Source organism: Styela clava, chromosome 14, assembly GCF_964204865.1.
Source record: "Styela clava chromosome 14, kaStyClav1.hap1.2, whole genome shotgun sequence".
Lineage (NCBI taxonomy): Eukaryota > Metazoa > Chordata > Ascidiacea > Stolidobranchia > Styelidae > Styela > Styela clava.
In genome coordinates this window covers 15826080-15852821 of record NC_135263.1, presented here as the reverse complement: position 1 = coordinate 15852821, position 26742 = coordinate 15826080, and the positions used below count along the sequence as shown (strand labels likewise).

The 26742-nt window shown below is 33.0% G+C and overlaps 1 protein-coding gene across 1 annotated transcript; it reads right to left on the bottom strand.

Moving 5' to 3' along the window:
• On the bottom strand, nucleotides 1-20985 carry LOC120340485 (meckelin-like). The gene is made up of 28 exons (XM_039408758.2): nucleotides 19935-20985; nucleotides 19454-19533; nucleotides 19116-19212; nucleotides 18035-18119; nucleotides 17331-17457; nucleotides 16405-16458; nucleotides 15671-15810; nucleotides 15222-15318; nucleotides 14258-14344; nucleotides 13669-13734; nucleotides 13199-13361; nucleotides 11656-11746; nucleotides 9801-9915; nucleotides 9060-9116; nucleotides 8419-8517; nucleotides 7732-7830; nucleotides 6003-6095; nucleotides 5778-5933; nucleotides 5502-5558; nucleotides 4896-5036; nucleotides 3935-4015; nucleotides 3300-3416; nucleotides 2932-3048; nucleotides 2250-2274; nucleotides 1682-1770; nucleotides 1319-1421; nucleotides 769-911; nucleotides 1-671 (listed from the first exon to the last, which is right to left on the bottom strand). The coding sequence occupies exons 1-28, from the start codon at nucleotides 20116-20118 to the stop codon at nucleotides 591-593; spliced, it is 2844 nt and encodes a 947-aa protein (XP_039264692.2). The 5' UTR covers nucleotides 20119-20985; the 3' UTR covers nucleotides 1-590.
• Between the last annotated feature and the right edge of the window lie 5757 nt (nucleotides 20986-26742).

Genomic DNA, 26742 nt, shown 5'->3' with positions numbered 1-26742 from the left:
AATAACAGATAATACTCTTATTAATAGGTATGTTGTTCATCAACTACATAAAATACAAAATTCACAACATGTTCCCCAATAACAAAATCAAATTTTTGGATTTTGCACTCCGCTGGCCAAACACAACATCTACCTTAATATAAAATCAAAGTTCCGAACAAAATCATTAACTCATTTTTGCTGATAAGCAGAAGCAATATAAGCAATACTTTTTTATTATTTTTAATAGCCAAGACATGTGTTGTGGAGAAAACATGTTTACCAAGCATGTGACCTAATTTACATGGATAGTCCAAAATAAGAAGTTAGAGTTGATTGACTTCTAATGCATCTTCTGCTATTATACTATTGCTCCTCATGCTCAAATTTTAAATGTTTTTGGCAGTAAGGCCAATAAGATTAGTAAATGTTGAGTGAACTATAACCTGCTTCATTGTGTTGTAAGTAATACTAATCATTACTAAATATTGGAAAACAACAATCAATACCCATGCTGCATTTTGCCCTTTCCAATCTGTTTTTGGCCTCTAATAATCTAGATTCAATGAATTAATCAAAAAATATAAATTCGATTTGACTCAGATTTGATTTTAAATCAGAAGCCTCTTGTCAATCAAGGTTTTTCTTGCTAAGTTGTATCTGCCAAGTATTCCACGAAGAGATTTGAACACCTAAAGATGAATATAGTGATATATTGTAAAATTTAATCTGCATTCAAGAGAATCTGAGTAATTTTGATTATAAACAATAAAGCTCAAGTAAACTCACCCCACCAACAATGTATGTGATGACAGCAGCAAGAACAAAGTTTTTAGATCCATAATCAACCAGAGAAAATAGGAGAATATCAAACACAAGTAAAGCAAACTCATGTCCATAAAACAGGATATCAGCAAATGAGTAAGCATCATCTGGTAAAAAAACACAGAGTAAGAAGGTTATGTACCTGTATCATATGTTCGATTTTAAATACAAACTCATAAATTTCTTCACAATTGTTGGAACATAATGGGATTTGGAATCTACCAATCAAAATACCAGCACAATACCACTGGATTGATAAACAGGGGCCAATAGTGATAAAAGCCTCCAGGAGGGGGCCAAGAGCCATAAAAGGTTGGGAACTACAGCTCTAACATTCGTAGATGACTAGGGTTCTGTTTTTTTGGTCACACAGTATCTAATCAATCTTTTGCTTCTGTCGAGGAAGGGAAGCAATAAGATATTGCTGGAACTAGCGTCACTGAAGAATATCAGATATAGGATGATCTGCTGCTCTTCACAAAGAATATCAGTACTTTTGGCCAATTAAACTTACCAATCGTAAAAAAAGCTTTATCAATAGGTTCTTGAAACTCAATGTTGAGAAGTTTTTCCAGGAATAACTTGTCTCTGACATTGTAATCCAAATCACGTAGCGACTAATAAAACAAAGTTTCATATTATTAACCCTAGAAATCCATGAATGTCAAGCTTAAAAGGTTTTTCCAGATAACACTGCTATTAGCAGTAAAAAATGATACACAAATTTCAAAGTTTAACCGACATAAATAAACAGTGACAACTAATTGAATACATCTGTGACCAAGAGCCAAATTTAATTTGTCAATAAAGCAGGAAGTGTTTTTATGAATTTTCATGTTAAAAAGTTTGCTGATGATTTCTAACAAAATATTCTTACATGATTAATGAACGATGTCAAAAATGTCCTCATAGTGCTGTAAGCTTTCATACTTTCCGAAGTAATGCCACCTGTGCTCTGTCCACCACCTAGAATAGGACAATTAGACTAGACATTCAGCATACAAGGAACAAGTGTAAAACTTAGTCTCAGTGTCTAATGTTTGTCTTTTTTTCAATACTTTTGAAGCATAGTAATAATGTGATAATATATTATGTATAAAATATAATCGTAACAGGATTTTGCGTTGGAGTGGTAAACCTTTAATATATGAAATGACCCAATAAATTTAAATTTTTTATTACTCGACTAATACTCATAATTATTATTCTATTATAATATTAGTGCAGCAGGACTTGAATTGCATAGTATATTATGTTTATTCCTGCTACAGCATCCTTGCATTATATGCATACGGATATACTAGCTCAAAGGCATTGAGGAAGGATTGGGAGTTAGTCTCGTGTAACCCTTGCGGATAGTTATAATATATGATATTAATATAATTTTTTTTTTTTACTAACAATTAAAATTAAGTGATATAAACATTTCAGTTACAAATATTTACCTCTTGCAGCAGGTTGTGATTTCATCTGTAAATAAATGAATAACAAAAATAAACATATGAAAAAGCCATCAGAATATACAATAAAATGAACAGACAAATAAATATGTAAAAATAAATAATACTTTGACTGAACTATTGTCAAACTAATTACCAAAAAGAACTTCACTGTAAAAAGCTGGAAATTGTTGAAAATGAATGATTGTTTTTATGAAAATAGTATTCGAGGCCTAGGCTGATTTCTGAAGGTTGAACACATTATGTTCATGACCTGACAACTGTGACATATAGGCTCGCATCTTATCATTATTTTTTTCAGTTAATTAATTTTTTAAAACTTAAAAATAACCAACCAGTCACATCTCACATGTCACTACTTGGCTGAATATTTTGCCCAAATGGAGTTCTTCCCATCCTTAGATCGTAGTGCAGAGATGGGGATTAAATTAAAAAAATCCTTCATCTACGAGTCGACATTTGATGGCTTGTACACTAACACAAAGTTCCCAACCCCGTGACAAGTATGACTGTTCTTCATTGGAGTAAATTATTTTCATTAAATATTAATATTAAGTGTTAATATTAAAAGCCAATATTTCATCTGCAAGTTCAGATAAATCCCCTATTGCCTATTACGGTACTACAGATTACAGATTAAAGCATGAACACAGTAAATAATACTCACCAATTGTAGTGGCTGATATATTTTATCATATTGCTGTCTCATTTTCAATGGAATCATTATTTCGAACACTTGATCTTCACTACCTGCAAGTAAACCTCTGGTACTGACCAAATTTTCCTGCAAAAATAATAAAAAATAAAAGTTACATCTACACAACATTTTCGATAAAAAAATTCTGATCATTTGACCCCAGTGCTATGGTCATATAATCCAATTCTACAAACAAGAGTGAAATTTGAAAACCTAAATGTACAGCTGCCTCGCAAGGCCTTCACACGAATGGAAATACAATGCAAAATACAGTCCAACCATTCACAGCAAATTCAAATAAAATCATAAAAAAATAAGTTTTCATTTTGACTACAAACCTCTTCTCGTTTTAGCATTTGATTCATTTCAGCCATGTCAGTGTCAGCTCGTCCATGCACGGATCTTCCATGAATATAATAACCAAATGTTTGTTGCGCCAACACAAATACACTGATCTGTTTTAGTAGTTGACAATTACGGTATAAATAAATTAATTTTAGATGCTATGATTATGTCTATAATTTTTTGACAAATATTTTTTCTATCTATATCAATTCATTTCTTTACATTCCGCTAATCATGATATACATCACGAGACAGGGTGATCCCAACCCAGATTAAGGGGTAGAAACTTAGGGGGTCTTTTGAGGGGGCCCCTGTAAAACCAAGGCAAATAGCAATATTACCAAAAGGTACCCTCTATGAGAACATGAATTAGTAATATGTTCATGACTTTATTTTCTTAATAATACTTGTAATAATAATTTTTTCTAACTCACTTTAATTCTACTACTTCAATTCCTTTATCTACTATCTATTTAAACAAATAATTTTGAATTTAAATTGGATCCTGAATTTGACTCCAAGATGCACTTTAAAGATGCGTTTTGAATTACAGAAATAAAGACACCAGTCATTCGTACATCATTTAACTCTTCTCCAGTAAAATTATAAAAATAAAATACAAACTCACATTAGACAGAGAACAAAGATCGACAAAATCTCGAGTTTTATCACTGATGAATCTTTCATGGATCAATTTGAAATAGATAACCTGTATAACGAAGAAACTTTATTCAGTAGGAAATTTAATCAGATTCAGGTGAACATTTGTTTCAAGCATGTCTGTACTCATACTATGAAAAATGATACTATTTTAGAAAACGTGAATATGTTGAATTGATCTACTTTTTGTTGAAACCATGAAAATGTGTTTTTACTATGGCTGGGAATTTCAGTGACAACACTTTTGATCATTAATCAAGCAAAACTGACCGGTTAACCGCTCGCTGTTGATGTCAAAGATGCAGCTTTCGTATTGACACGATTCTATTGCTAACAGAGATATTTTTTGAAGGTATTTGCTGTACTTCTGGCATAAGTCAATTTTGAAGTCACAAAATAAAGAATTATGCGCAAAATTATAGCGGGAATTTACGCAGAAAATGGTGTTCTACCTTGGATGAAAGTTAATGGTAAAATTAATTATAACTGTTAACCATCCAAAAACAGTTAGCCGATTAACCGGTAAACTATTCCTAGCCCTAGTGCATGACTATCAGCCAGAGCTTCCCAAACTGGGTATTGCGACCCCGCAGAGGACCCCTAACGAATTTTAGGGGTCGCGAAGAATTTATCAATTTCACGCAAAATACTATTTTAGACTTTCGGAACACAACTATTAAGACTAGTGCAAGAATACATGAGATCAGAGAAACAGACAATGCCGACCTAAGAGGGGTCACGGAAAATTTTAATATATTGGAAGAGGTAGCGAGCTTAAAATTTTGGAAAGCCCTGCTTTAAGCAATGTCCAACTTCTTTAAAATTTTACCAATATGCCTATTATGCAGCTTGAGAGATGTGCAAAACAATTATATTATAGATGCATGTATGTTCCGAGCCACCAGTATACATTTAAAAAAAAAAATTACCTGTACTAATGCGACGATAACATACACTAGACCTCCTACAGCAAACCTCAGCAAATTACTAGTTGGAGCTTCATAACCATTTGATGGTGGATTCAAACCATTGCTGGAATCCAATGTTGCCAGATTTTTAAAACCAACAACCTTAATTATAAAAATAACAAATATTAAAAATGTTGTAGTTGTATGTGTGTGAATTGAAGTAATACTTAATAAGGTTAGCATTCGTTTGGCAACACTCTTTAAATTCAAATTCTGTAAACCATACTTAGGTTAATTTTCTCCCCTGATTCTATAATCAGTTTTTTTAAAATACTTTTAACATGTTGCGGACTTCACACTTCCATCAAAAAGTATTCATTAGTTTTTAAGAAACAATAATACAGGCAAGTGCATACGGGCAAGTGCAAAAGTTCTGGGACATATACATAGATCAAACAAACGTACATTTCTAAATATACCGGTAGCCTTGAACCTAAAATTATCATGAACACAGTCGGTTTGGAAGTAAATTCTGAGTAAAAGGAATTGACAGCAGATAGCACTCATGGAATTTAAAATCTGATAATAACTGATAATATCCGTACTGTAGGATTAAAATGATCTTACCTCTAAGAAGAGCAAAACACATAAAAGCTGAAACGATGTGTTGATTTTTCTGAATGTCTGAAAAAACAGAATCAGTAAAATTGTAAAGTCAAATAATTAGTCGCAAATAAGAGATCGCAGCTTTTAGGATCAAATAGACTTTTGAGCATTTGCCACTTGGTAATTCAATACTTCACCTCATTAGCAAAAACTATCCAATATCAATACAATAATATAGACAAGCTATGACATGAATTGACACAGAAAATTTGAGGAAATAAGAAAATGTCTTGCTACCTGAATTTCATTCCATTCATTTGCAATAAAATAAGTTCTCCATATGCTGACTTTATTTGATCCATCGTCCGCACTTTTTGCACGAGGTCGTTCCCAATCAATGAGAAATATATCAACAGATGATTGTTGGAATATCATGACAAAAACTTGAAGAAACTAAATAAAAATAATTCAGTATGAATCATAATTTTGTCAAAAATCTAATCAAAAATATAAAACTGTTACCTTGCAAGCAAACGCAACTGATATAAAAATGATGAACAAATAATTCTGATAACTATCATTAGATGGTACATATGATGTTGCAGAATCTTGACCCTGAAAATCAGTTAAATTCCTTAATTAAAGAAATGAATTTTGGGCACTCTCAAAGTATGTGCACCAAGATGGCGCTCAACCTGAACCCTAACCTGGTACACATACTATGTTTAGGATGTGCACCATCTTGGTGCACATACTTCTGGAACTCCAAATTTTGTTCAACATAACATGAAATAGGTGACGTTAAACAACAATCAACCAACCTCTTAAAGAGCTTAGAACTTTTGAAAAAAAATTAGACACAAATGAGTCTCAATTTGAAACTTTACAACAGGGTTGTCCAACCCGTGGCCCGCGGGCCACATGTGGCCCGCCTAGGAGTTTCGAGTGGCCCTTGCTGTATTTTCGGAAATAAATGAAAAAGAAAAATTTGAGTAAAACTCCTATTTTTCAAGTGATGTAGTTAATATAAAGATTTGATACAAAAAATTTGTTCATTTTCCTGAAATGGGCTCTGCTAGCCCTTTCAAACGAGCAATGAGTGCAATTTTGAATCGAAATTCGAAACCAACTGGGATATATCGATACATGAATAGTCGCTTACACACTTGGGTCTTTTACTACTCTCTTTAAAGTTATCTCATCTGTGAGACAATCTTTTTTTATTTTATCACGTGGTTTCTCGTTCAAATATAGCACCAACCAAATTTTACTTGGTCAAATCTGCTGGGGGCATAAATGATAATTGCCAATGCTGTGTGTTTAGGCGTGGTATGTACATGCATAAAATTCTTGATGTTTTGACAATGAAGCACAATATTGATGAGTTGACAACTTTGGATTGCTTTGGCGCTTGAATGACGTACAATTACCAGTCTGATTTAAAGACTTGCCATTACTCAATTTTACAGAAAATAAGTCTCTAAAGAAAGAATTTCAAAGGATTCACAGAATGGCAGTTTTAATGACCTCATTATTCGTCAGCACTTACATGTACAAGCAAGTTTTTTCACAGATGAACCATGTCAAATCCCCTGTGAGATCACTAATTTCTTACAGTCATATGAAAATTTGGCTTCGCATTGCTACATCGTCCATTTCAGTGAATATTGAAAACCTGTCAGCGAAAAACAGTGCCGAACTTCACACCAAAATATCTACGCGTAGAAATACCGTTGTTGACTCTACACAGTATCTTCGTTTTTTTGCCTTATGCTTGTTTTTCTATTAACTTTTAGTCAGTTGTCAAATTTAGAAAATAATTACCATGTTAAGTGGCCCGCGCAATTATTAGTAAACTAAATGTGGCCCGTCGGCCAAAAAGGTTGACTGACCCTGCTTTACAACATGCAGACATTTCATTGAAACTTATCATCACCGACATTAGTGTCAAATACAATTAAAAATACAGTTGAATTTGTAAAAATAAAATGCACCAAAAAATTATGCATACGGTTGAAAATCATAATTATGAAACAATAAGTTCAACAAAAATAAGACCTTTTAGTAACGAAGTCATTCATGTGGCGATGACAATCTCGAAAATATATAACTTTGTGTTATGATGAATTAATAATTAAACATTCTTTTACTGATTCAATAATCTAGTTCCAAAAATGTTTTACCCAATTTTTCAAAATTTTTAAGAGATATTTTATTAGTCAAAAGTATTACGATAATATGAATAAAATACCTTGAAAAATATCAACAAAACAGTTGTGTATCCGAGTTCAAACACGAAAAATACATTTGCCAAATTTCCCATGAAGATCAGCATGAATTGAATCAGTGTCTGAAAGAAACACATTGAGAGGGTTTTTAATATTTCTATTTCATTTACTATTAAATATTCGTTTTATGCATTTTCTGACAATTCTAGATTAATTGCTAAAATAATACAGCTAACTGTTGATTTTCATATTAAAATTTTCATTTATCAAATGCTAAATTAAACCGAATATTAGCTTTTTAGGACTAAATTTTTTGCATTTAGTTTAGCATGTATATACATAAAACAAATGTAATCTTAGCATTTATTTTTATTTTAATCTTTTTATACTTAATTCACCCAAAACATGAATTTTTTAATAACTTCCAAAAATCCTTTTAAAAAAATGAAAGGAATTTTAAAATCAAGGGTTTTACCACGAAAAGACAAATTTTGAAATTTCGAAAAATAAATTCTTCTGAAGCAATTGCATAAAAATGAATGCTCTTGAAGCTGTCTGATCATGATTATGAGAAATACTCACCAAAGACTTCAATAAAAAATTTTGATGTTTAAAGCCGAGAATGAATATTTTCCTCATTTCGCAATTTTGAGTAAAATCCTTTAAACTATAAATAATTTTCTTAGTTAAAAGGTACTTTTTTCACATACCGTCAATTCAACATAAGGCAACCCTTGTCTTCTTCTCCATCCACTAGTTTCAACTGCTGCATATAAGAATGCCAGAACACCAAACACAGACAATGTAATCTGAAATTAATAAGAAATATAAAATGTTTATCAGTGTCCTAACAGTTTTATATCAAATGTCATATTTTTCCGAAATTGACTTATTTTGATCTTCTTTATTCTGGATCAGGAGCTATCTTTTATGTCGGGGTTTCAAAGCTGTTCCCATCTTAGTTTTGATTTTAGTTAGTGCCTGATGACCATTTATAGGTTTGGCTTTTAGAATCATACTATTACACAAATGTGATTAGTTAGTTATTTGTTTTATGGACTTGAGATAAGAGTAGTTCTGATTAGAAGTTAGCATTATGCGTAAAGTTATCACAATAATGCTTACCACACATTATAGGTACCGGTAATAGAAATTGAAAACTCGTATCCATGATAAAACTAAGCAAAATTCAGTTCATTATATGACAAAACAATGAAGATTAATATATATTAACCACTAGTCGATCTTCCATTTTAAAAGTATTTATGTCATTGACTTAATTAAACATGCAACATCGCAAATTTGCGATGATTTTTTATTCACAACAATAAAACTTTATCAAAAAATTCACCTTGATTGCTTCATTCTGATCAGCTACACTTGAACTGTATGTTACAGTGAATGATGCCTGCAATTTATATGTAATATATAATTATTTATAAACTATGAAATAAAAGAGTGACGCAAAAAAATGTTCGCATAAAACACAATGTTTTGAAAAATCAATCAAAAACTGGCTAATTTTACAAACAATATTCAATGCACAAAAGGAGTAAGGCACAATGAAAAGAGAACGGAAAGCGCCCAAACTCAATAGGAAAGCTAGTGTTAGTAGCAGTCAAACAGATCAACTAAGTTACATATTGGGCCAAGGTTATTCAACCAAACACGCATCCCCAAATCACATTGATTCTAATGACACTGAAAGCGATTGTATTGAACTCAGTGGCGTGTCGAACTTTTCTGCTGCCGGGGACGGATTTCTGATAATGATGCCCCTTATACCTAACTTCAAAAATAATTTTATAATGAATTATAGGCCTAGATGTTGTTAACTTGTTATACACAATAATAAATAATTTTAAGGACAAGTAAGAGTAAAATGTTTGTAATATTATTATTTAAATATTGGTATTTAACTCACCCCTATAATATGCTGCCCGGGCAGCTGCCCCTTTGGCCCCCTTTAGACGCCACTAATTGAACCCCTGTGATTATTGGCACTACCGGTAACAAGTATAAGATTGTGCTGGTTTAGCACTGTTGATCATTACTTGCACTGGTTATCGATCAAAAAGTAAATGTGACTTACAGGCACTGTAGGGTTTGTACTATCAGTCAGTACACTTGCATCAACAGTTGAATATGACATTCTCAATATTGGTGGATATATCAGTCCAGCAGGTGAATTAGGCCTTATCCTGATCCTGTAAAATTATTTCAATTTCAAGCATTGTAATCATTCAAGTGTGAATTTAATGTTACTGCACAATTGTTTTCTCACATTTATAGTATATTATGACATCACACATAATACATTTGGGATAGCCATGGAACATTCCTCAGGCTTTATACAATTTACAACACTGATAAGTTGTTTGAAAAATTGATTGATCCTGAAGTATGCGCACCAAGATGGCGCACAACCTGAACTTATGTTGTGTACCAGGTTAGGGTTCAGGTTATGCGACATCTTGGTGCGCATACTTCAGGAGTACCCTTTTTATTTATAAACATGGCAAATAAAATTAACTGATAGAAAACATTAAAAGCAAAACTATTTTTATTGAAGCGCAGCGTACTTGTCATGATAAGCCATGACCATAATATGCAGAAGACTATTGAACATTCTGCTATCATACTTTCCTTTCAATAATTTTAAATTCCTTTCAAATGAATGTGAAACCAAATTTAACTCTTTCTACCTACGCCAATTTCCATTCAAGTAACTGGTCACCTTACATATTTAGTCGGATGAATAAACAGAAACATTTTCTAGGTTTCAAATTCATCATTTATTAACCATGGGATAAATTTAAATTCATCTTTTGCACCATAACATGGAATAATGGTAATTACAGGAGATTGAACATTACATTCGGCTTTGCATGATCAAAGCATACGGCTTACTTTTAAAAAAAACATGTATGACCGACAAAAATAAAGGAATAGTCTTTCAGAAAGATAAATTTTGAAGATGTCATTAAAGGTTTTACTACCAAAACATAAAAGCACAAAGATAAATAAAGAGAGCAATTAATCTCGAGATATCTATGATGACCAAATAACCAATCTTTGCTAAGAAGAAATAAAGAATTCAAACTTAACCAAATATTGAAGCTTAACGGGTAAGTTAAATAAATAAATGTGAAAAAAACAGTTTTATGGTATAAAAAAAGAAATAATAGTTATCACTGTTAACAACGAAAAAACCTAATCAGTAAAAGCTTTTCGAGTACGCTAGAAGTAGGATATTTAGTCAGATTCTTTTCAAAACAAACCTAAATTATGTGTGATGAGAATAGCAATGTTCAATTAGTTAGCAAATTAGTTTATCCAATATTTCTTCAACAGTATTTTTTTTAAAGACATTTAGATGCTGTTTTAATATTATATTTGTGCAAGCCTGATAAAAAAACAAAATCTATTCATTGTCAAATTTTACTGCACAACCTAGGATGTATCAGTTGTATTCTATACAATGTTATATGTAATAACACCCAACTATAGAGCTCTATTTTATAACAAATTTGCTCAAAGCAAAGCCATGTGTACTCGGAAATATAGATTAATCTCTGAGCAAGGTTAATGCAAGTAACCACTAAGTGCCAAGACCTACTGCTATACAGCAGCTATTTAGTGTAGAAAGCAGTTTGTGTCATTAGCATAAAGAAAACAACTTATGAAGTAGTGGATTTCATAATCAACTCCATAATTGAGATCTTGGAAAAAAATTAGGCATAATATTTATTTTCTGACAGGTATGAGTGAACGAGTGAGAGATCACATATACAGTTGTTTAATACAGTAAGTAGCATAGTAGGATATAACATATCATCTATAACCCATAACTTCTCCTAATATGGATATTTGTGTACTAGATAAATTTGCCAATTCATCATAAGAATGATTACTATTTGGCCTACATAGGTATTAGTTTTACTTACAATAACTGCATAGAGCTTGCATAACGAGCATTTGCACTGTACACATTATCAATCAAGAAAAATCTTCTGGTAAATTGTCCAGTCCCAGTTCCTAGATGTACACAGTATATACATTCATAAATATAACAATAAGCAGAAATAAATTTATTATAAGGTTAAAAGAGAATGCACTGCTCTAAATAATGCTCTATTTGAAACTTCTATATGAAAACAGTGAATTACTGATGTTAACTAAAGTATTTTATTCAATAATTAAATCATGGCAGAAACAAGTACAAATGCAAATTCTTCCCTTTCCAGGCTTATTCATATACAGAATATAGGAATACAAAGCAAATAATTAATTTTGCCAACCATTTGACATAACCATTGCCTTGAGTAAGCGTGTTTGAAAAGACATTTGAAAATTTATACATGTTTGCTTTCAACATACCGTATTGTGCATTCACTAAATATTTTCAATTTACTGTATATGCTCGTTTTACTGCCCGATCTTGATTATGGGGCCTGTTGGAATAGCCGCCCGTGTGAACAGAACATAAAAATAAATAAGGGCCGGTGCTTGAATACCCGCCCGATGTAAATGCTGATTTTTCAGTGGTAGAGAACAATAGGGAATAAGAAGCGCGTTTGTCACAACGCTGTAGAATTTTAAGCGGTGGTAGATAACACTCACGCCTTAGGCGTCCAATTACCCTAATTTTTGTGTATAATTTTACTTTAAAAATAACAAGCGCCCATGCTTGAATAAGGGCCGGTTTGAATAAGCGCCCGGTTAGTGAGTTTGGTTTAAAAAAATATGGGCCCGGGCTACAAAACGAGCAAGTACGGTATTTAATTTATTTGTTTTTAATTTATTCAATAGAATATTCTAGACCAGTTTTTCTCAAACTTTTTAGGTCGCACCCGCTTTTTAGAATTTGTCAAGTCTTGCACCCCACCTCAAAAATAACTGGCTAACAATAAGCTACAAATAACAGATAAAAAGGGGAAACTATGTTTTATTCAAAAAAAAAAACACTGGTGGAACCAAAATCAAATCTAACATAGGATAGGATTTACATATTTATCTCGGGGGAGAGGAAAGCCGATAAGACGGCTTAATCATATGACGAACCACGATCTCTCGTCCGGTTAGCAGTCCAGGTCGGGTATGGGATTAGTTAGCCAGTTATTTGTTTTCGGAAGCATGGACTTAATGGTGGAGGAAGCCGTAACCGACCAGCCGTTATGTGAACCACCCTACGACGGCGAGGAGTCCAGCAATCCTCTCGCACATGATCATCCCCGCATGGGATTCAAACCTGCGATCCCACGAAGGGTAATCAGAGATGCGGTGGCAAGCGTATTCCTTAACGGTTAGCACGATGAGCCACACCGCCGAGCCCATCTAACAAATATTTTTATTTTAATTAGCTTCACACCCCCTCAAAAAATTGTCTACGCCCCCCTTGTGGGATGCGCCCCACCGTTTGAGAACCTCTGTTTAAGACTATTATGCTTCATAAACTCATCCTAATATCAATATATATTATTACCATACCTGAATTTACAGCATTGCCTCTATCATCAAGGTAATTTTCAATGAGTACCGGTATTGGATAATACATGATTTCTCCTGCATTTGATGTATATTGTAGAAACATATCAAAATATATGTTCGCATTATTTTCATCAAGGAATAATGATTTTGCATCAAGGGTACACTGAAACAGACAATAGTTAAGTCACTATTACCAAAACAAAACAACAACCAAGTAGAAAGATAATGGTATTGTATAAATAACTCATATAAATTTTACCAAAAGAGATAATAAGAGTCAAAATAAGTAAATACCAAGACCCAACTATTCAATTTATGTTTAAATTCATTTTATGTCAAGATAAATCGATTCTACGAAAACGATACAAGTCAAAAATTTGGAACAAATATATAGAATTAAGGATAAATTTTTAAGGAGAGAATGTGAGAGTTGTGAAATGTAAATTTGAGTGATTTAAAGATTTACTAACCGAAGACAGAAATGTTGTACCAAATATATAAGCAGTATTCATCGCTGTTGGTTTGTCCTTGCAAAGCTAGAAAACATATCATTTATTAGTTGATTTGATTTCATTAAGTTGATATGAGAAAAATGACAATAAATATTTGACACAACAGATCAAAGTTGATCAAGGAATTTTGCTTGCTGAACAAGTAGTGAAGACAAATAATGCCAAAAAAATTATTCGATTATTGAAAATAGTTAGAAACGGATATTTTTCTATTTTGTCAAGTTATAAAATAATTATTCACAGCTTTCAATTTCTACATATAAGTTAAAAACACAATCAAGTTTAAGGAACCGCTACGAGCCCCATCCATATCCATATATTCACGATTGCCAAATATTTTGAGGTATGCGAAAAATTTATCTGAAATTCAAGCCATGAGATTTCAACCTTAATCTGAATAACAGAAAAACAAAATGACAAAGATTGTCCATGCTGTTGAAACCTTGATAATAAGAGCTCGCAATAGATAGTACAATCTTTTATATCCAAATGTAGCAGTATGCCAATAACATCAATCGTAAAATTGATGTAAATATGAAGTACACACCTGTATCAAACCATCTTCAACACTTGATATACCAAGAAACGTACCATTTGCTCTATATTGTGCAACAAATAATTCTAACCTCGAATTCTGAAATGGAATGTACAATTTAATCTTAATTTGAAACTAATTCTTAGCTAAAGACTTTGCTAGAAAATGATATTAAGGTATATCAGACTTTATAATTCAAGTGCAAAATATGCCTGAATTCAACATTGGCTGTAGAGGGCTAAATTTTAAGTGATTCTGATTTATGAGGTGAGGAAAAATGGTGATATAAATCAGGGTAGTCCAAACCCAGGCCCGCGGGGTATCCACAAGTTGTGTCGGTGACAATCTAAAACGGCATTTTCTACTTTTCGAGTTTAAAATCTTACACTAAATTTGCACGTTTCAGTGAGTTTTTTTGGTGGTTTTTGCAAGTTTTAGCTTGATAAATGACAAATAATGATTAATGTGTTTGGACAATAAAAGGTTTTGTTTTGTATTGCACTGTTTACAAATTCTTGGCAATATTGTGGCCCGCGAGGCCGTCAACCTTGGACCACCCTGATATAAATTATTTGACATGGTACTTGTAAACATTTGCACATTTTGTCTGCCAGTAACTGTTACTCTGTTTACTGGTATATTTTATCTATTTCAAGAGTAATTTAATAGGACACTATCATACCCTATAAATAAAATTGGGAAAATACTAAAAAGTGGACCCTAATTTGGCATCTACCTGCATTCTGATTTGCAAAATAATCTTATATAAAAAATTAAAATATGAAACCTTAATCATGTTACAAAAATACTGTATTGTCAAAGTATAGCTTGTTGTCAAATGCAAGCATAGATACTAATATCATGGTGTAATAATAGGATGTACTACTTAGCGATTGCAAAGAAATGCAAAAAGTCTGTGGGAAGTATTGTAATGGTTTCATAAATTAAATATGCCCTTTTTATATTTATAACTCACTCCATTATAAGAGAATCCTGTGGTTATTTCAGTATCCTCTTGAATTTGAGAGTTGAAATCTTGGGAATAGTAAAGCCACGGAATTCCACTTGCCCGCCTAGAAATGAAAAAAGGAGGGTTATTCTTTCTCGGTAGTAGTCAGATGCACATAGCATTAGATGTGCAATGTTTTAAAGCTCCTTTTGTGCCTTTATTCTGCAGCAAGGTGTCGCTACCATTCCCACACGTCTCTTGAAAACTAAGTGGGCTAAAACGAATGTTCACCTTAAATAGCACATTTTTCTTTGCAATATTTTCAAATAATTTTTTTGTTGTGCCATTTTGCTTTGAATTGTTAAACCCTGGAATTGTTATATTACCATTGCTTCATCTTTCGAAACCTCCATTTAGAAAAGAATCTAGATTTAAAACATAATTCAACTCAAAATTATAAGATAAATAATATTTACCATGCTTCTCCATCAGTTATTTCAAAGGATTGACCATTAGCTTCAAAATATTGTGTACATGAAACTGCAGAAGGTGAATAATGTTCCATGACACACATATTTGATAATTGTTCACATGCTGTTTGATTACGCATAGATGGCTGAAATATATTCAATAATCAAAACTTGAAATAGTTGTCAATGAAAAAGGAAAATATCAGATAAAGAAAATTTTTATTCTGCTACTTTTCAGAATTTGTATCGGCAAAATAATACAACAGTGTCTCTGAAACATACGGTAATATACCATAATAAAAAATCTAGAAACGAAAAGATCATCTTTTATTGTTGATACCAATCCAAAATATTTCATTGTAGAAAGTGACAATACAAATACATACAAAATGTTTTAAAAGGTGGTCCAATATTAAGTCAAGCGGTCAGACTGTCAGAGTCATTACAAAAGATAGATTTTTGTGTAATGTTTCCCAAAAATCATGCCTAACTTCATAGACTCAAAATGTTAATTTTTGTATTATATTCAGTTAGTTATCTATCAGGTATACCCTGATGCACTACTTTGCGCACTGGGTCACCACACATATATTGAGATATAATATAATAATAAAACACTTGATGATACACACTGTGATATCCATTGCACAATATGCACTTACTCTTTACTTTTCATCTTTATTTATTTTGATAGAAACAATTGAATAATGAAAAATTTAAACTTCAATAGATATATTCACCTCTGCAACACATGCTCCATATGCAGCTCTGACATTCAATGTAATGAACGGTGACTGAAAAAATTTTTTTTTTCACAAATTAGAAGATCGAATAGATTGTGTGATAGTAAATTGTGTGGAAGAAGATGATATGAATTCAAAAAGATGGATTATGCAAAAAACACCCATATTCCGCTACAAACTATTCAACTGGGAGGTGAGAAGATGTATTTTTTTATATTCTTTGGTGCATGTTTGTTTTATAAATAGTTCAAAATGAATGAAGACCCTCAGAATATCATGTATTATGCCTATAAACACCTTTTTAATTTGACAAAAAAAAGGGTAGGCTATTCTTTGACATTAACATGTATAAAATTGGTCCATTCTGACAATGGATCAATTATAATTTTTTCGAATATAAAATGAAATGCTTAATCACCTGATAATCTTCTACAATCTTTCTTAATACCTTTAGCTCACTTGAAAATGCTCACATGCACGAAAGACTAAAGATTAGAGAGTAATGATACAACAATTCTATTGAATTACTACTGTACCTTCTCAATTTGAATGATTTTATTGCTATCTCAATCAATGTGATGATATACTACACAGCTGAATTGAAAGCATTTTCATGTCTAACAACTTCACTTTTTTGAACACTGATTCATCACATCAACAGTTAAATATATTTGGAAGAAAAATTCGAACTGATTAAACCTCCTCGCTAATGTATACTGCATGGATTCACATTCCCTCTCAAGCCACTTTAAAAACTCAAATTCACTAAACTCGTAGAATCAACTACATTCATTAGAAAAACTATCAATTCTTTACCTACCACCAGACTTGAACAACTCTGAACTTAACAATAATTCATAGAAAGTCAATATATTTTTCACAATACACAAGACATATTAATTAATAAAAATGATAAAACTTACAGTATCAGAAGTTGTTGTTGGTATACTGATGCCATTGAGATTCCCTGCTGTTGTTGAATTAAAACAAAGGCCTCCAAACACTGCTGCAGATGTAATATTGAAACAACATTCCGGACATGGCACACAGCTACAAAAAAAAAATTATAAAAAGAATGAATTTAAGCAAGGAAAATCGTTTAAATGACTAAATACTATGGCAGCATATAGTCAGAATAACGATCTGGGCAAAGCCACGCAGAGTAATTACAAATGTAATGAGAATTGCAAAGATTTTGCTAACACTTAGAATAATGTGCCAACTATTTCCTCTAAATAGAAGAAGCTGCAAGGGTTGAGGCCTGAGGGTCACGAGATCTCGCTTAGATGTTGTTGACAAAACTTTTGAACGATACCTAACCAATTTTTTGCAGGGCTGTATATCTTAAAAACTTTTCAACATGTTTTGAACCATCTCAAAAAAATTAAAAAAATTATGACACGCTCAAAAGAATTCAAAAAAAGGAAAACTCTCAATAAAATCCATTGCCAATGCTGACCTTTATATTCATTCATATCTATTTATCATAGAAGAAATGAGAGAACAAAGTAAGTGTAAGAGAATTTACGAAAGTAATGATTGAATTGAAATAAAAGAAAGTAAAAGCAACAATTACTGAATATATATTTTACAATTAAAACCAATATTTCATTTATTTTTAACTCACTTCAAATTTCCAGTGTTCACCAAAGAAGTTGAAGAACAAGATGAACAAGTTCCAACAGAATCTACTACTGAAGAATATGAAGGTACTGAAAACAATTTTATATTTTACTTTTCTCATTTTACTAAATTGAAACTGATTTATAATAAGCATTTAAGTAAGAACATATTAACAAAACTCGTGGTTAATATGATATGTGTGTTTATTATATGAAATTTGTATGAAAGAAGCATAACTCAATACTAGTGATTGCACACTCATGGCACTATCTATTTGTACATACACCAAGATCATGGATGGATGGACAATCTTAAATAATTGACACAGAAGTAATTTGATATTAATTGAATATTTCAGAATCATGCTTTGATTTCTGAGATCTGATAAACTTGATACAATGAGCCTATTATGAAACCTAATTTGGTAATCTAATAGGTGTGATACTTCTTAATCAAATCAGTCAGGTGTTTCACATGAAATCAGGTGTTTCACAAGAAAAATAATTGTAAAAATATTGAATGGGGCTTTCTGGTTTGTCCTGAATATAATATACTGACAGTATGACAGTACTTTTGAGAAAAATGGTTTTCCAGCAATACCAAAACAGGGGTGTCGCTATGTATGACCAATTTTAAAAGCCACAATAAGCCTAAAAGATTCTCAAATATTGAAATGAAGCATATAAAGTAGCTCATATATAAACATATTACATAAATGAATATCAATGATAACAACAGAAATACACAAAGTGTCGTTTAGTTCGTTCGTTAGCTTGTGGTGTCAAACTGCCTATTACAATGTCAAACTGAATTCAAAACTCTATTAGTTCATTATCAATTCTTTGAAATACTTTCTTATAGCAATCAGCCCTACTTGAAGAAATTATCGTATGCAGTGAAGTGTGAGTCATTTCAAAATATTCCGCAAACCCCATATATGTATGATTTGGCCAAAGTACATGAAAATCATTTTACAGAAAAGTTATGAAAAAAAACAATATGAAAACTTAAGCTAAAGATTTTTGTTTTATTCAATATGTGCCAAGTACTACTGTATGTAAATAAATAAAAATCATTTTTCTTACTAATCAATTGTTGATCCACTGCACATGTACATTGTCCATTTACATCCGTTCCATTTGAGCATGATGAACAGAAATATCCATCTGGAGTTGTTATTCCCTGTTTACAACATTATTAAGGATTATTTCATGTTCAATTACTCACAACTAACAGGTGAAAAACTATTAAACAATCAAAACAAATGACTCGAAAATTTTGGATGGAGTATGATTTATCATTATATGAAATCAATAAATGAAAGTTAAAAAATCTAGTATTGATATAACTTGCTAGAAAAAACTGTAAATGTGAAAAAAATATTTGAATAGACATATTAGTAGGAAGACAAAAAATAACTTACGCTTGAACATGCTTGACAAGACAGAACTCTGACATTGTTGATGTCTGCTTTATAACCTGGTCTGCATGTGCATGAGTAACCTGAAAAATATATAATCAATAATATAAGATTTACATATTTATTCCATAGGAAAGGAAAGTTAATAAGCAGCTATATCACATGGGAAACTACGGACTCCCATTCGGCTACTAGTCCATGCCTGGTATGGGGTTAGTTAGCCAATTAATTTTTTCAGATGCATGAATTTGATGGTAGAGAAAGACGTAACCGAGCGGTTACTTGAAGCGCCCTATGACAGCGTGAAGTCCAGCAGTCCTATCGCAATTTTACCCCACAGGATTCGTACCTATGAACCCACACAGGGTAAACAGGGGTGCGGTGGCAAGCATATTCTTAATGCTTAGCACAAAGCGCAACACCGCCGAGATATTGAGATATGCAAAAAACTAAGAAAATACTTTTTAAGATTATTCGCATTCACCTGAAGAATCTGGCAGCATCCCCACTGGATCTTGGCAATTTCCACATTGTAAAATTCCAAAATTGTAATATTGTTCAGTAGAGCAAGCTGATGGTTGCACGGAAATGAATCCAAACTGTTGACATCTCACACATTGAAATTGGATATACAGAAGAAAAATCGAATAGATGAAAAAACTGAACATTATCTTCGAAATGTTGTATTAACAATTGTCACTGGTTCATAAAAAAAACAATGATCAGTTAAACATAGTAATAGTTTATTTTCTAGAATATACAGATACGGTAATTGAAAAGTCTTGTTGAACATTACGAACCTTTCTTCCAGAGATATCTCTCAGGCTCACTGACCATTCAAAAATCTGAAGATTTACAGATTGATATTGTGAAGCTAAACTTCAATTACTGAATTAATCACAAGTGGTGGTCCATGTTAAAAAAAAATTTCATTTTATTCAAGTAGAAGTTCATCACGAGCTCATTTTATTTTTACCGAATGATAAAATAATTGATAAAAAAACGAATAAAATAAAAAATTATAACTAAATAATAAGGTGATAAATAAAACGAAATAAGTTAAATAAAAACCGATATTAGAATCAGCCTAATCGTCCTAACCAACCATGGCTCTGTTTAAATAAACAGAGCAAATATATATCAAAGAGTTGACAGTGGAAAATAATACTTTCCGGGTAAACTCTTCCACCTTAATGTATTATTCGTCCCTCTGTTGATACACCAAAGATCTGAAAGTACAATGTTGTTGTGTTCGCTGAACCGCTTGATATAACGTAACGCCTTGCCACGCTCGATTAGGCATCAACTTTTTGGGCAAAGAAAAATTCTGCTAGAAGTAGAATTACGTAGGCTACATAATACAGGTTGGGTATAAAAATGGTTAATATAATAAACGCATTCAAGCAAAGTTGCACCTGAATTTGATTGTGCAAATACACATTAGATACTAAATAACATTTCCAGGTATCGTAGATTCTTTTTAATAGCGGTATCTTCATCCATTCATTTAGCGAATACTTGATAGGCCTACTGAATTTTAGCTGCAAAATAGCGAAGTAACAATTCAATGTATGAAATTAACCTAAAAGTAAAAAGCCATTAATAGAACAACAACAGATTTAATTAAAGGAATGTGGAGAGGCGCGATAATTAGGAGGTTTCCCATTAGCGACACCTAGTAATGAGTATAAATATATCGCAACAAAACATTTCTGACGAACATGACCAAGGTCCTGCGCCTGAGTGGCCTGCCAGCCCGGTAGCAAGTCTATGTCCATTGTGCGATATAAGTATTTTCTTTTGCAGTTAATAGGATGTGGCCTGACTAAATGCCGTTTTCAGACGTTGTCACTCGAATTGTCGGGGAAATACAATGCTATCTGATTCACTTCTGTGAAAATAGTTCATTTACTTCTCGCTTTGTATTTTGTATATGGTTTTTCCAAATTGTCTTTGTTGTACACCTTTTTTCGCGTTTGTTGTTTGCTTCCTCATAATTTATTGCTAGATAGTCTTCTGTAATAAAAAAAAAACTCTATGGACCTTGTGTGGATTTTAACCCTAGATCTGTATCATATAGGCTAACACGGTACCGATTTGGGTACAAAGCTCAAACAATTATATAGTAGGGTGACCATACGTCCTCCTTTTGGAGGATTTGTCCGCTTAAATTTTTCCGTCCTCCGAGGACGCTCTGAAACGTCAAAATGTCCTCCTTTTGGACGGGATTAACTATTTTAAAATTCCTTATGATATATATAACCAAAAATTTTTGATGTGTTAAAAAAAGTAAATATAGACTTGTAATCATCATTAGATATGACCAGGATATGACAACTGACAAGCAATGCATTGCGTTATGTTAACATGCGGGGTTACTCTAGAGCAAGCCTGCACAACTCAAATTCCCACGAGGGCCAGAAGCATAAATCTGAAGGCCCGGCGGGCCGCAAACTTTGCCACATACATATTTCACAAGATGAACTACAAATCAAAATAATATTGTGAAACAGTTAAATTTAATGAAACACTTTCATTACTGGGGAGCTTAAAAATATGAAGAATCTTATTTTCTTAAGTAAAAACAAGGTACAGTATTTTTGCATATGAGATGGCAAATATGTATTTAATGGTTCATCTACCTTGAAAACCCACCCTTCATTTTCAATATTTCTTTTTTATTAGAATTAGGTATTGCGTGTTGCAGTATAAACTGACTGCAGGAAAATATTTCACTCAGGTTCCGTTTTGTAAAATCGTCCCAAATATATATATGACAATTTATTTAGTCATATCCACCATTATTGGATATTTCCATTGTAGGCTGGACAAATAATCCGTTTAGTAGCAATAGATAGATCTTCCTCTGTTGTACTTTTTTGACTGTTAAATTACATTGTTTTTACAAAATCTGCTTCAATTTATTTGAAATTTTACAGTAAATAGCAATATCTTTTGTGCGAGAATTTCTTTTTTAAGTTCTAAATTTGATTCAAAAAGAAACTTCAGTTTCATAACCTGCTAGTAAAAAATAACGAGTTATTAATAGGTTGCTAATATGCACTAATAGGTGTGTGATTGTATATCGATATTGTTTTAAGCGTGATTCAGTTTGAATACTGAGATATCTAAATCAGGGTTTCCCAAACTAGGGGGCGAGAGATCGAGCGACGAATTTCAAGGGTCGCGGAGGGCACACCAATTTCACACAACGTTCGATATTTATTGAAACTAGTGCAAAACATAAATCTCACGATTTCGAGTACGATCGGAGTAGCGGCGCGCTTGCATAACAATGCCGGCTTAGGCTGTTAGACCTGAGAAGTGGCGTGTTCCCAAATTACCCGCGGGCCGCACAGAAGTATCTAGCGGGCCGTATGTTGTGCAGGCCTGCCTAGAGGTTAAATGCATAATTGATCTGCACAATCGTTTATGACGTAAAAATCGCATTTATTGTGCAATTCTGTTTTACGTCACTTCACTTTGTATATCGCAATTCCGTGAAGTTTCGATTGTGGCAGATCCTTGCGCTTGTAAACCCAGTAAATTATGCAGAAAAGGAAAACCTTTTTCTCTCAGGAACTAAAGCAAAAGTACCCATGCTTTAGAAAAGGTCGAACTGACAGCGAAGCGGAGTGCATTTCTTGTGGCTACGGTACTTTCGTTTCTGTGGCGAATAAGGGCAAACTCAGCTTACAGTTGCACGTTGAGAGTTCCAAGCATAAAACATCTGTTAGAGGAGAGACATCATCAGCCAAGGTGACCGACTACTTTTGTGCGCCTGGGACTCAAATAGAAGGAAATGTCGCTGTCGCCGAAGCTATAATGGCGTTTCACTGTGTGAAACATCACCAGAGTTTCAGATCTAACGATTGTACGTCAAATCTAATGAAGAAGATTTTTCCAGATTCAAATATTTCAAAAAAATATTTTTGTGGTCGGACAAAAGTTGAAGCTATTGTGAATAATATTCTAGCCCCGATGACTGTTCAACATGCCTTAAATACTAATCAACAACATGATATTTTGTATCTCGGAGTAGCGACAGACGGCAGTAATCATAACGCTACAAAACTTTTCGCGATAGTTGTACAATATCATGACTGGGAAAATGGTGGGTTGCAGTCTAAGTTGCTTGAAGTTAAAAGTACCACGAATGAGAAATCTTCAACAATTGCGAATGATATTAAAGAAACTTCGACCAAAATGAATCTGTTTAAGAAATGTGTTTCATTTACTGCCGATAACTGTAATACTAACTTCGGCCGATTGGCTTTTAGAAAGGGCAATAACGTATTTTCTCGATTGCAAATCAACCTGCCAAATTTGATTGGGGTAGGATGCCCTGCACATGTTCTGAATAACTGTTTACACCATGAAACCAATCAGACGAGCATTGATGTGGAAAATATTATTTACAAAACGTACCAATATTCCAGCATATACACTGTACGCACAGAACAACTGAAGGATTATGGTAACTTTGTGGATACACAGTATAAAAAACTACTTCCCCACTGCGTGACCAGGTGGCTATCACTTTATTCAAGTTTATCTAGAATGATTCAGGTGCACCCTGCCCTGCAGTCATATTTCCGGTCTATTGAAAAGCCACCTGTTGCTCTAAAAAGATTTTATGAAAATCCTGTGAGTGAGTTGTATTTAAAACATTTGCAATCGTTTGTTGCTGTGTTTAATGGCCAAATTAGGCATATTGAACATTCAAAATCCTCAATTATTGAAATCAAAGCTTGTCTTAGCACTGTTAAATCTACGATTGAAGAGAGAAAAAAACACACGTTCATACAAATCCAAATTAAATCTGAATTGCGTAGGCCGTGAATGTGATGTATTTCTCTCAGATGTGGCTTTATTGTACGAGTCTTGCGTACAATACCTCGAAAAATGGACAGCTTCGTTTGAGGAATTCAAATGCTTTGACTGGATGAGAATTGTTGAACCGTGCGTTGAGTATCTGCTTGCAAAAAATGTTTCGATTGATGAAGCCAAGTTATTCGACCAATTCCAAACTTTATGCAAGTTCGTAGAAAAGCAACTTCATTCCAATTCAGTTTCTTACTGTAAACTCATGGCACATGAAAGATGGACAGAATATTTCAAATCCTGCAGCACCAGGACTTTTACAGCGAACTGATAAAGATCGCACAATATTACTTCAGCATTATTTCGCATAACGCCAACGTTTTCGCGCATTTTCTCTTTAATGCAACCACAGTGGTCGAAAGAACGCGAAAACTTTCTATTTGAGTCCGTTGCTAGCATACTCACTTTAGTTTACAATTTTAACGACATTTCTTGCAGCCAGTTTTACGATATTGCACAAAATAACGCAGCAATGTTGACGAGGATTAGAGGAACTTCCAAATACTTGTGGGCTAAGGAAAAATAAATCGATTATTTCGCAGATGTTTTTTTAAAAAAGACAAAAATGCATCAACTCACTGTCGTCACATCGTCCATTGTCACTTCTATTTTTAATCCTAGAGAATTCAGTAGATATATAATGTATATCTCGGGCACAGATGAGATGTGGTTCTACCGAACGATATGTCCTCCTTTTAGGGATTGAAAATATGGTCACCCTATTATATAGTCAAACCTGAATATATATATATATATATATATATCTTGTAGAAAACCAGGCAACTTTACAACAATTATTCCCATTTACACCATACACTAACCTAATAAGTCTTATATACATATTTAAAATAGTGAATATGGGGGGAGTTGACTCTGATGACCGTACGGTCGTATCGCTCCTCCTAGTCAATACCGAAAAACTTTGCATATGTTATTGTATTTTATTGTTGCTATTTTTTCTGGTTGATTAAAAATAAATCTCTCTCTCTCGATTTGCTCATGTGTGGTGTATCGTACAAAGAGTTAGGAATACGCTCTGTAATCGCACCCCTGATTACCTTGCGTGGGGTAGAATCCCGTAGGAGGTAATTATGTACGAGAGGATTGCTGTACCCTTCACCGCCGTAGGGTCTTTCGTGTAACCGCCGGTTTGGTACGGCTTTCTCGCGCCATAAAATTCATGCACCTGAAACGAAAAACTGGTTAACTAATTCCACGCCCGACATGGACTGCTGGTATAAAAAAAGCTCATTTCGACTCCCTAATCAGCATAATAGACGATAAAATATCAGATAAAAACAAAATGAATAAAACTGATAATAGAATTAGGAGAGCAAACAAAACCTTAAGTAAGGTTTTAGATTAAAAGGTGATGCTAAAAGAAGTGGTAGGCTACGTTTTTGTGCCAATTGTGCACTTGTTATTTTGTAATGGCAGATATAAAATAACTGACTGTTTGACATTGGGTACAATTTTAGGGTGCTTATTGTACTTTGCCTGTCATTACTTTTTACATATTTTTATGTCGATGATGTCTAATATGAGCATTTAGGTTCAAGGTATTGCTTACTCGGCATATTGGCCATGATCAAGCTTGACTAAAAGTGATCAATGGAACGGCCGATAACATCTCAACCGTCTCATAACTTCGTCGTCAAGAAGATTTGGCCAAACATCACCACCAGCAAGATGGTGTTTGACTGTCAAATTGTTGTTTGAATCCAAGGCTTGTTTCGGCTTTCTGAAGGCCATCGATTATGGCCCGACCGCTCATCTACAGACTTGTTCGAGCTTAGAGTATTTGAATATCTGATGCCGACTTCGGTAGCTCAACAAAACTCCAAAAACTGGCTAGACTTTTTACCTTTCAACTTTCATCTCTAAAAAAAGAAACTTTATGTTGTTGGTTTCTCGTCAAGTATATATTACCTATGTCTTGGCATTTACACAAATGACTGACTTTATCTAGCTTTAAAAAAAAGGAGTTGAGTTTTGTATGGGACAATCTTTATCTTCGCTGAAAATTGCATCATGGTATTACAATGACTATGTTGTTTTCAGGTATCACTGTGTGAACGTTCTTTGGTTTCTCATAGGAAAAATTTCAAGTAGTCTACAACTTACTAATGGTATTCAATAGATATTTTTTATGTGGCTACTCTAGATATATTACTATTGGTAGAACAAAATGACCTCAATATTCAGTTGCAACTGCATGTTGTGGTTACTACTTTTCATAAATTAATTCAATACTGATTATTCAATTAGTTTGAACGCGACCGGATATGAGATTTTTATGGCCTTTTATATATATATTCACACAAAAGAATGCGGTATGATTGAATTGCGGATATTACATAATTATTCCAAACAAAATTATTGTATATATGATTTTAAAATTTATAATA

Excerpts from the sequence above, each read along its gene's own strand:
- LOC120340485 (XM_039408758.2), bottom strand. The coding sequence starts at position 20,118 with ATGTTCAGTTTTTTCATCTATTCGATTTTTCTTCTGTATATCCAATTT. Across the intron at positions 17,458-18,034 it reads GTGAACACTGGAAATTTGAA|CTGTGTGCCATGTCCGGAAT; the intron begins GTGAGTTAAAAA and ends TTTTTTTTGTAG. Across the intron at positions 11,747-13,198 it reads AGGCAATGCTGTAAATTCAG|GAACTGGGACTGGACAATTT; the intron begins GTATGGTAATAA and ends GTGTACATCTAG.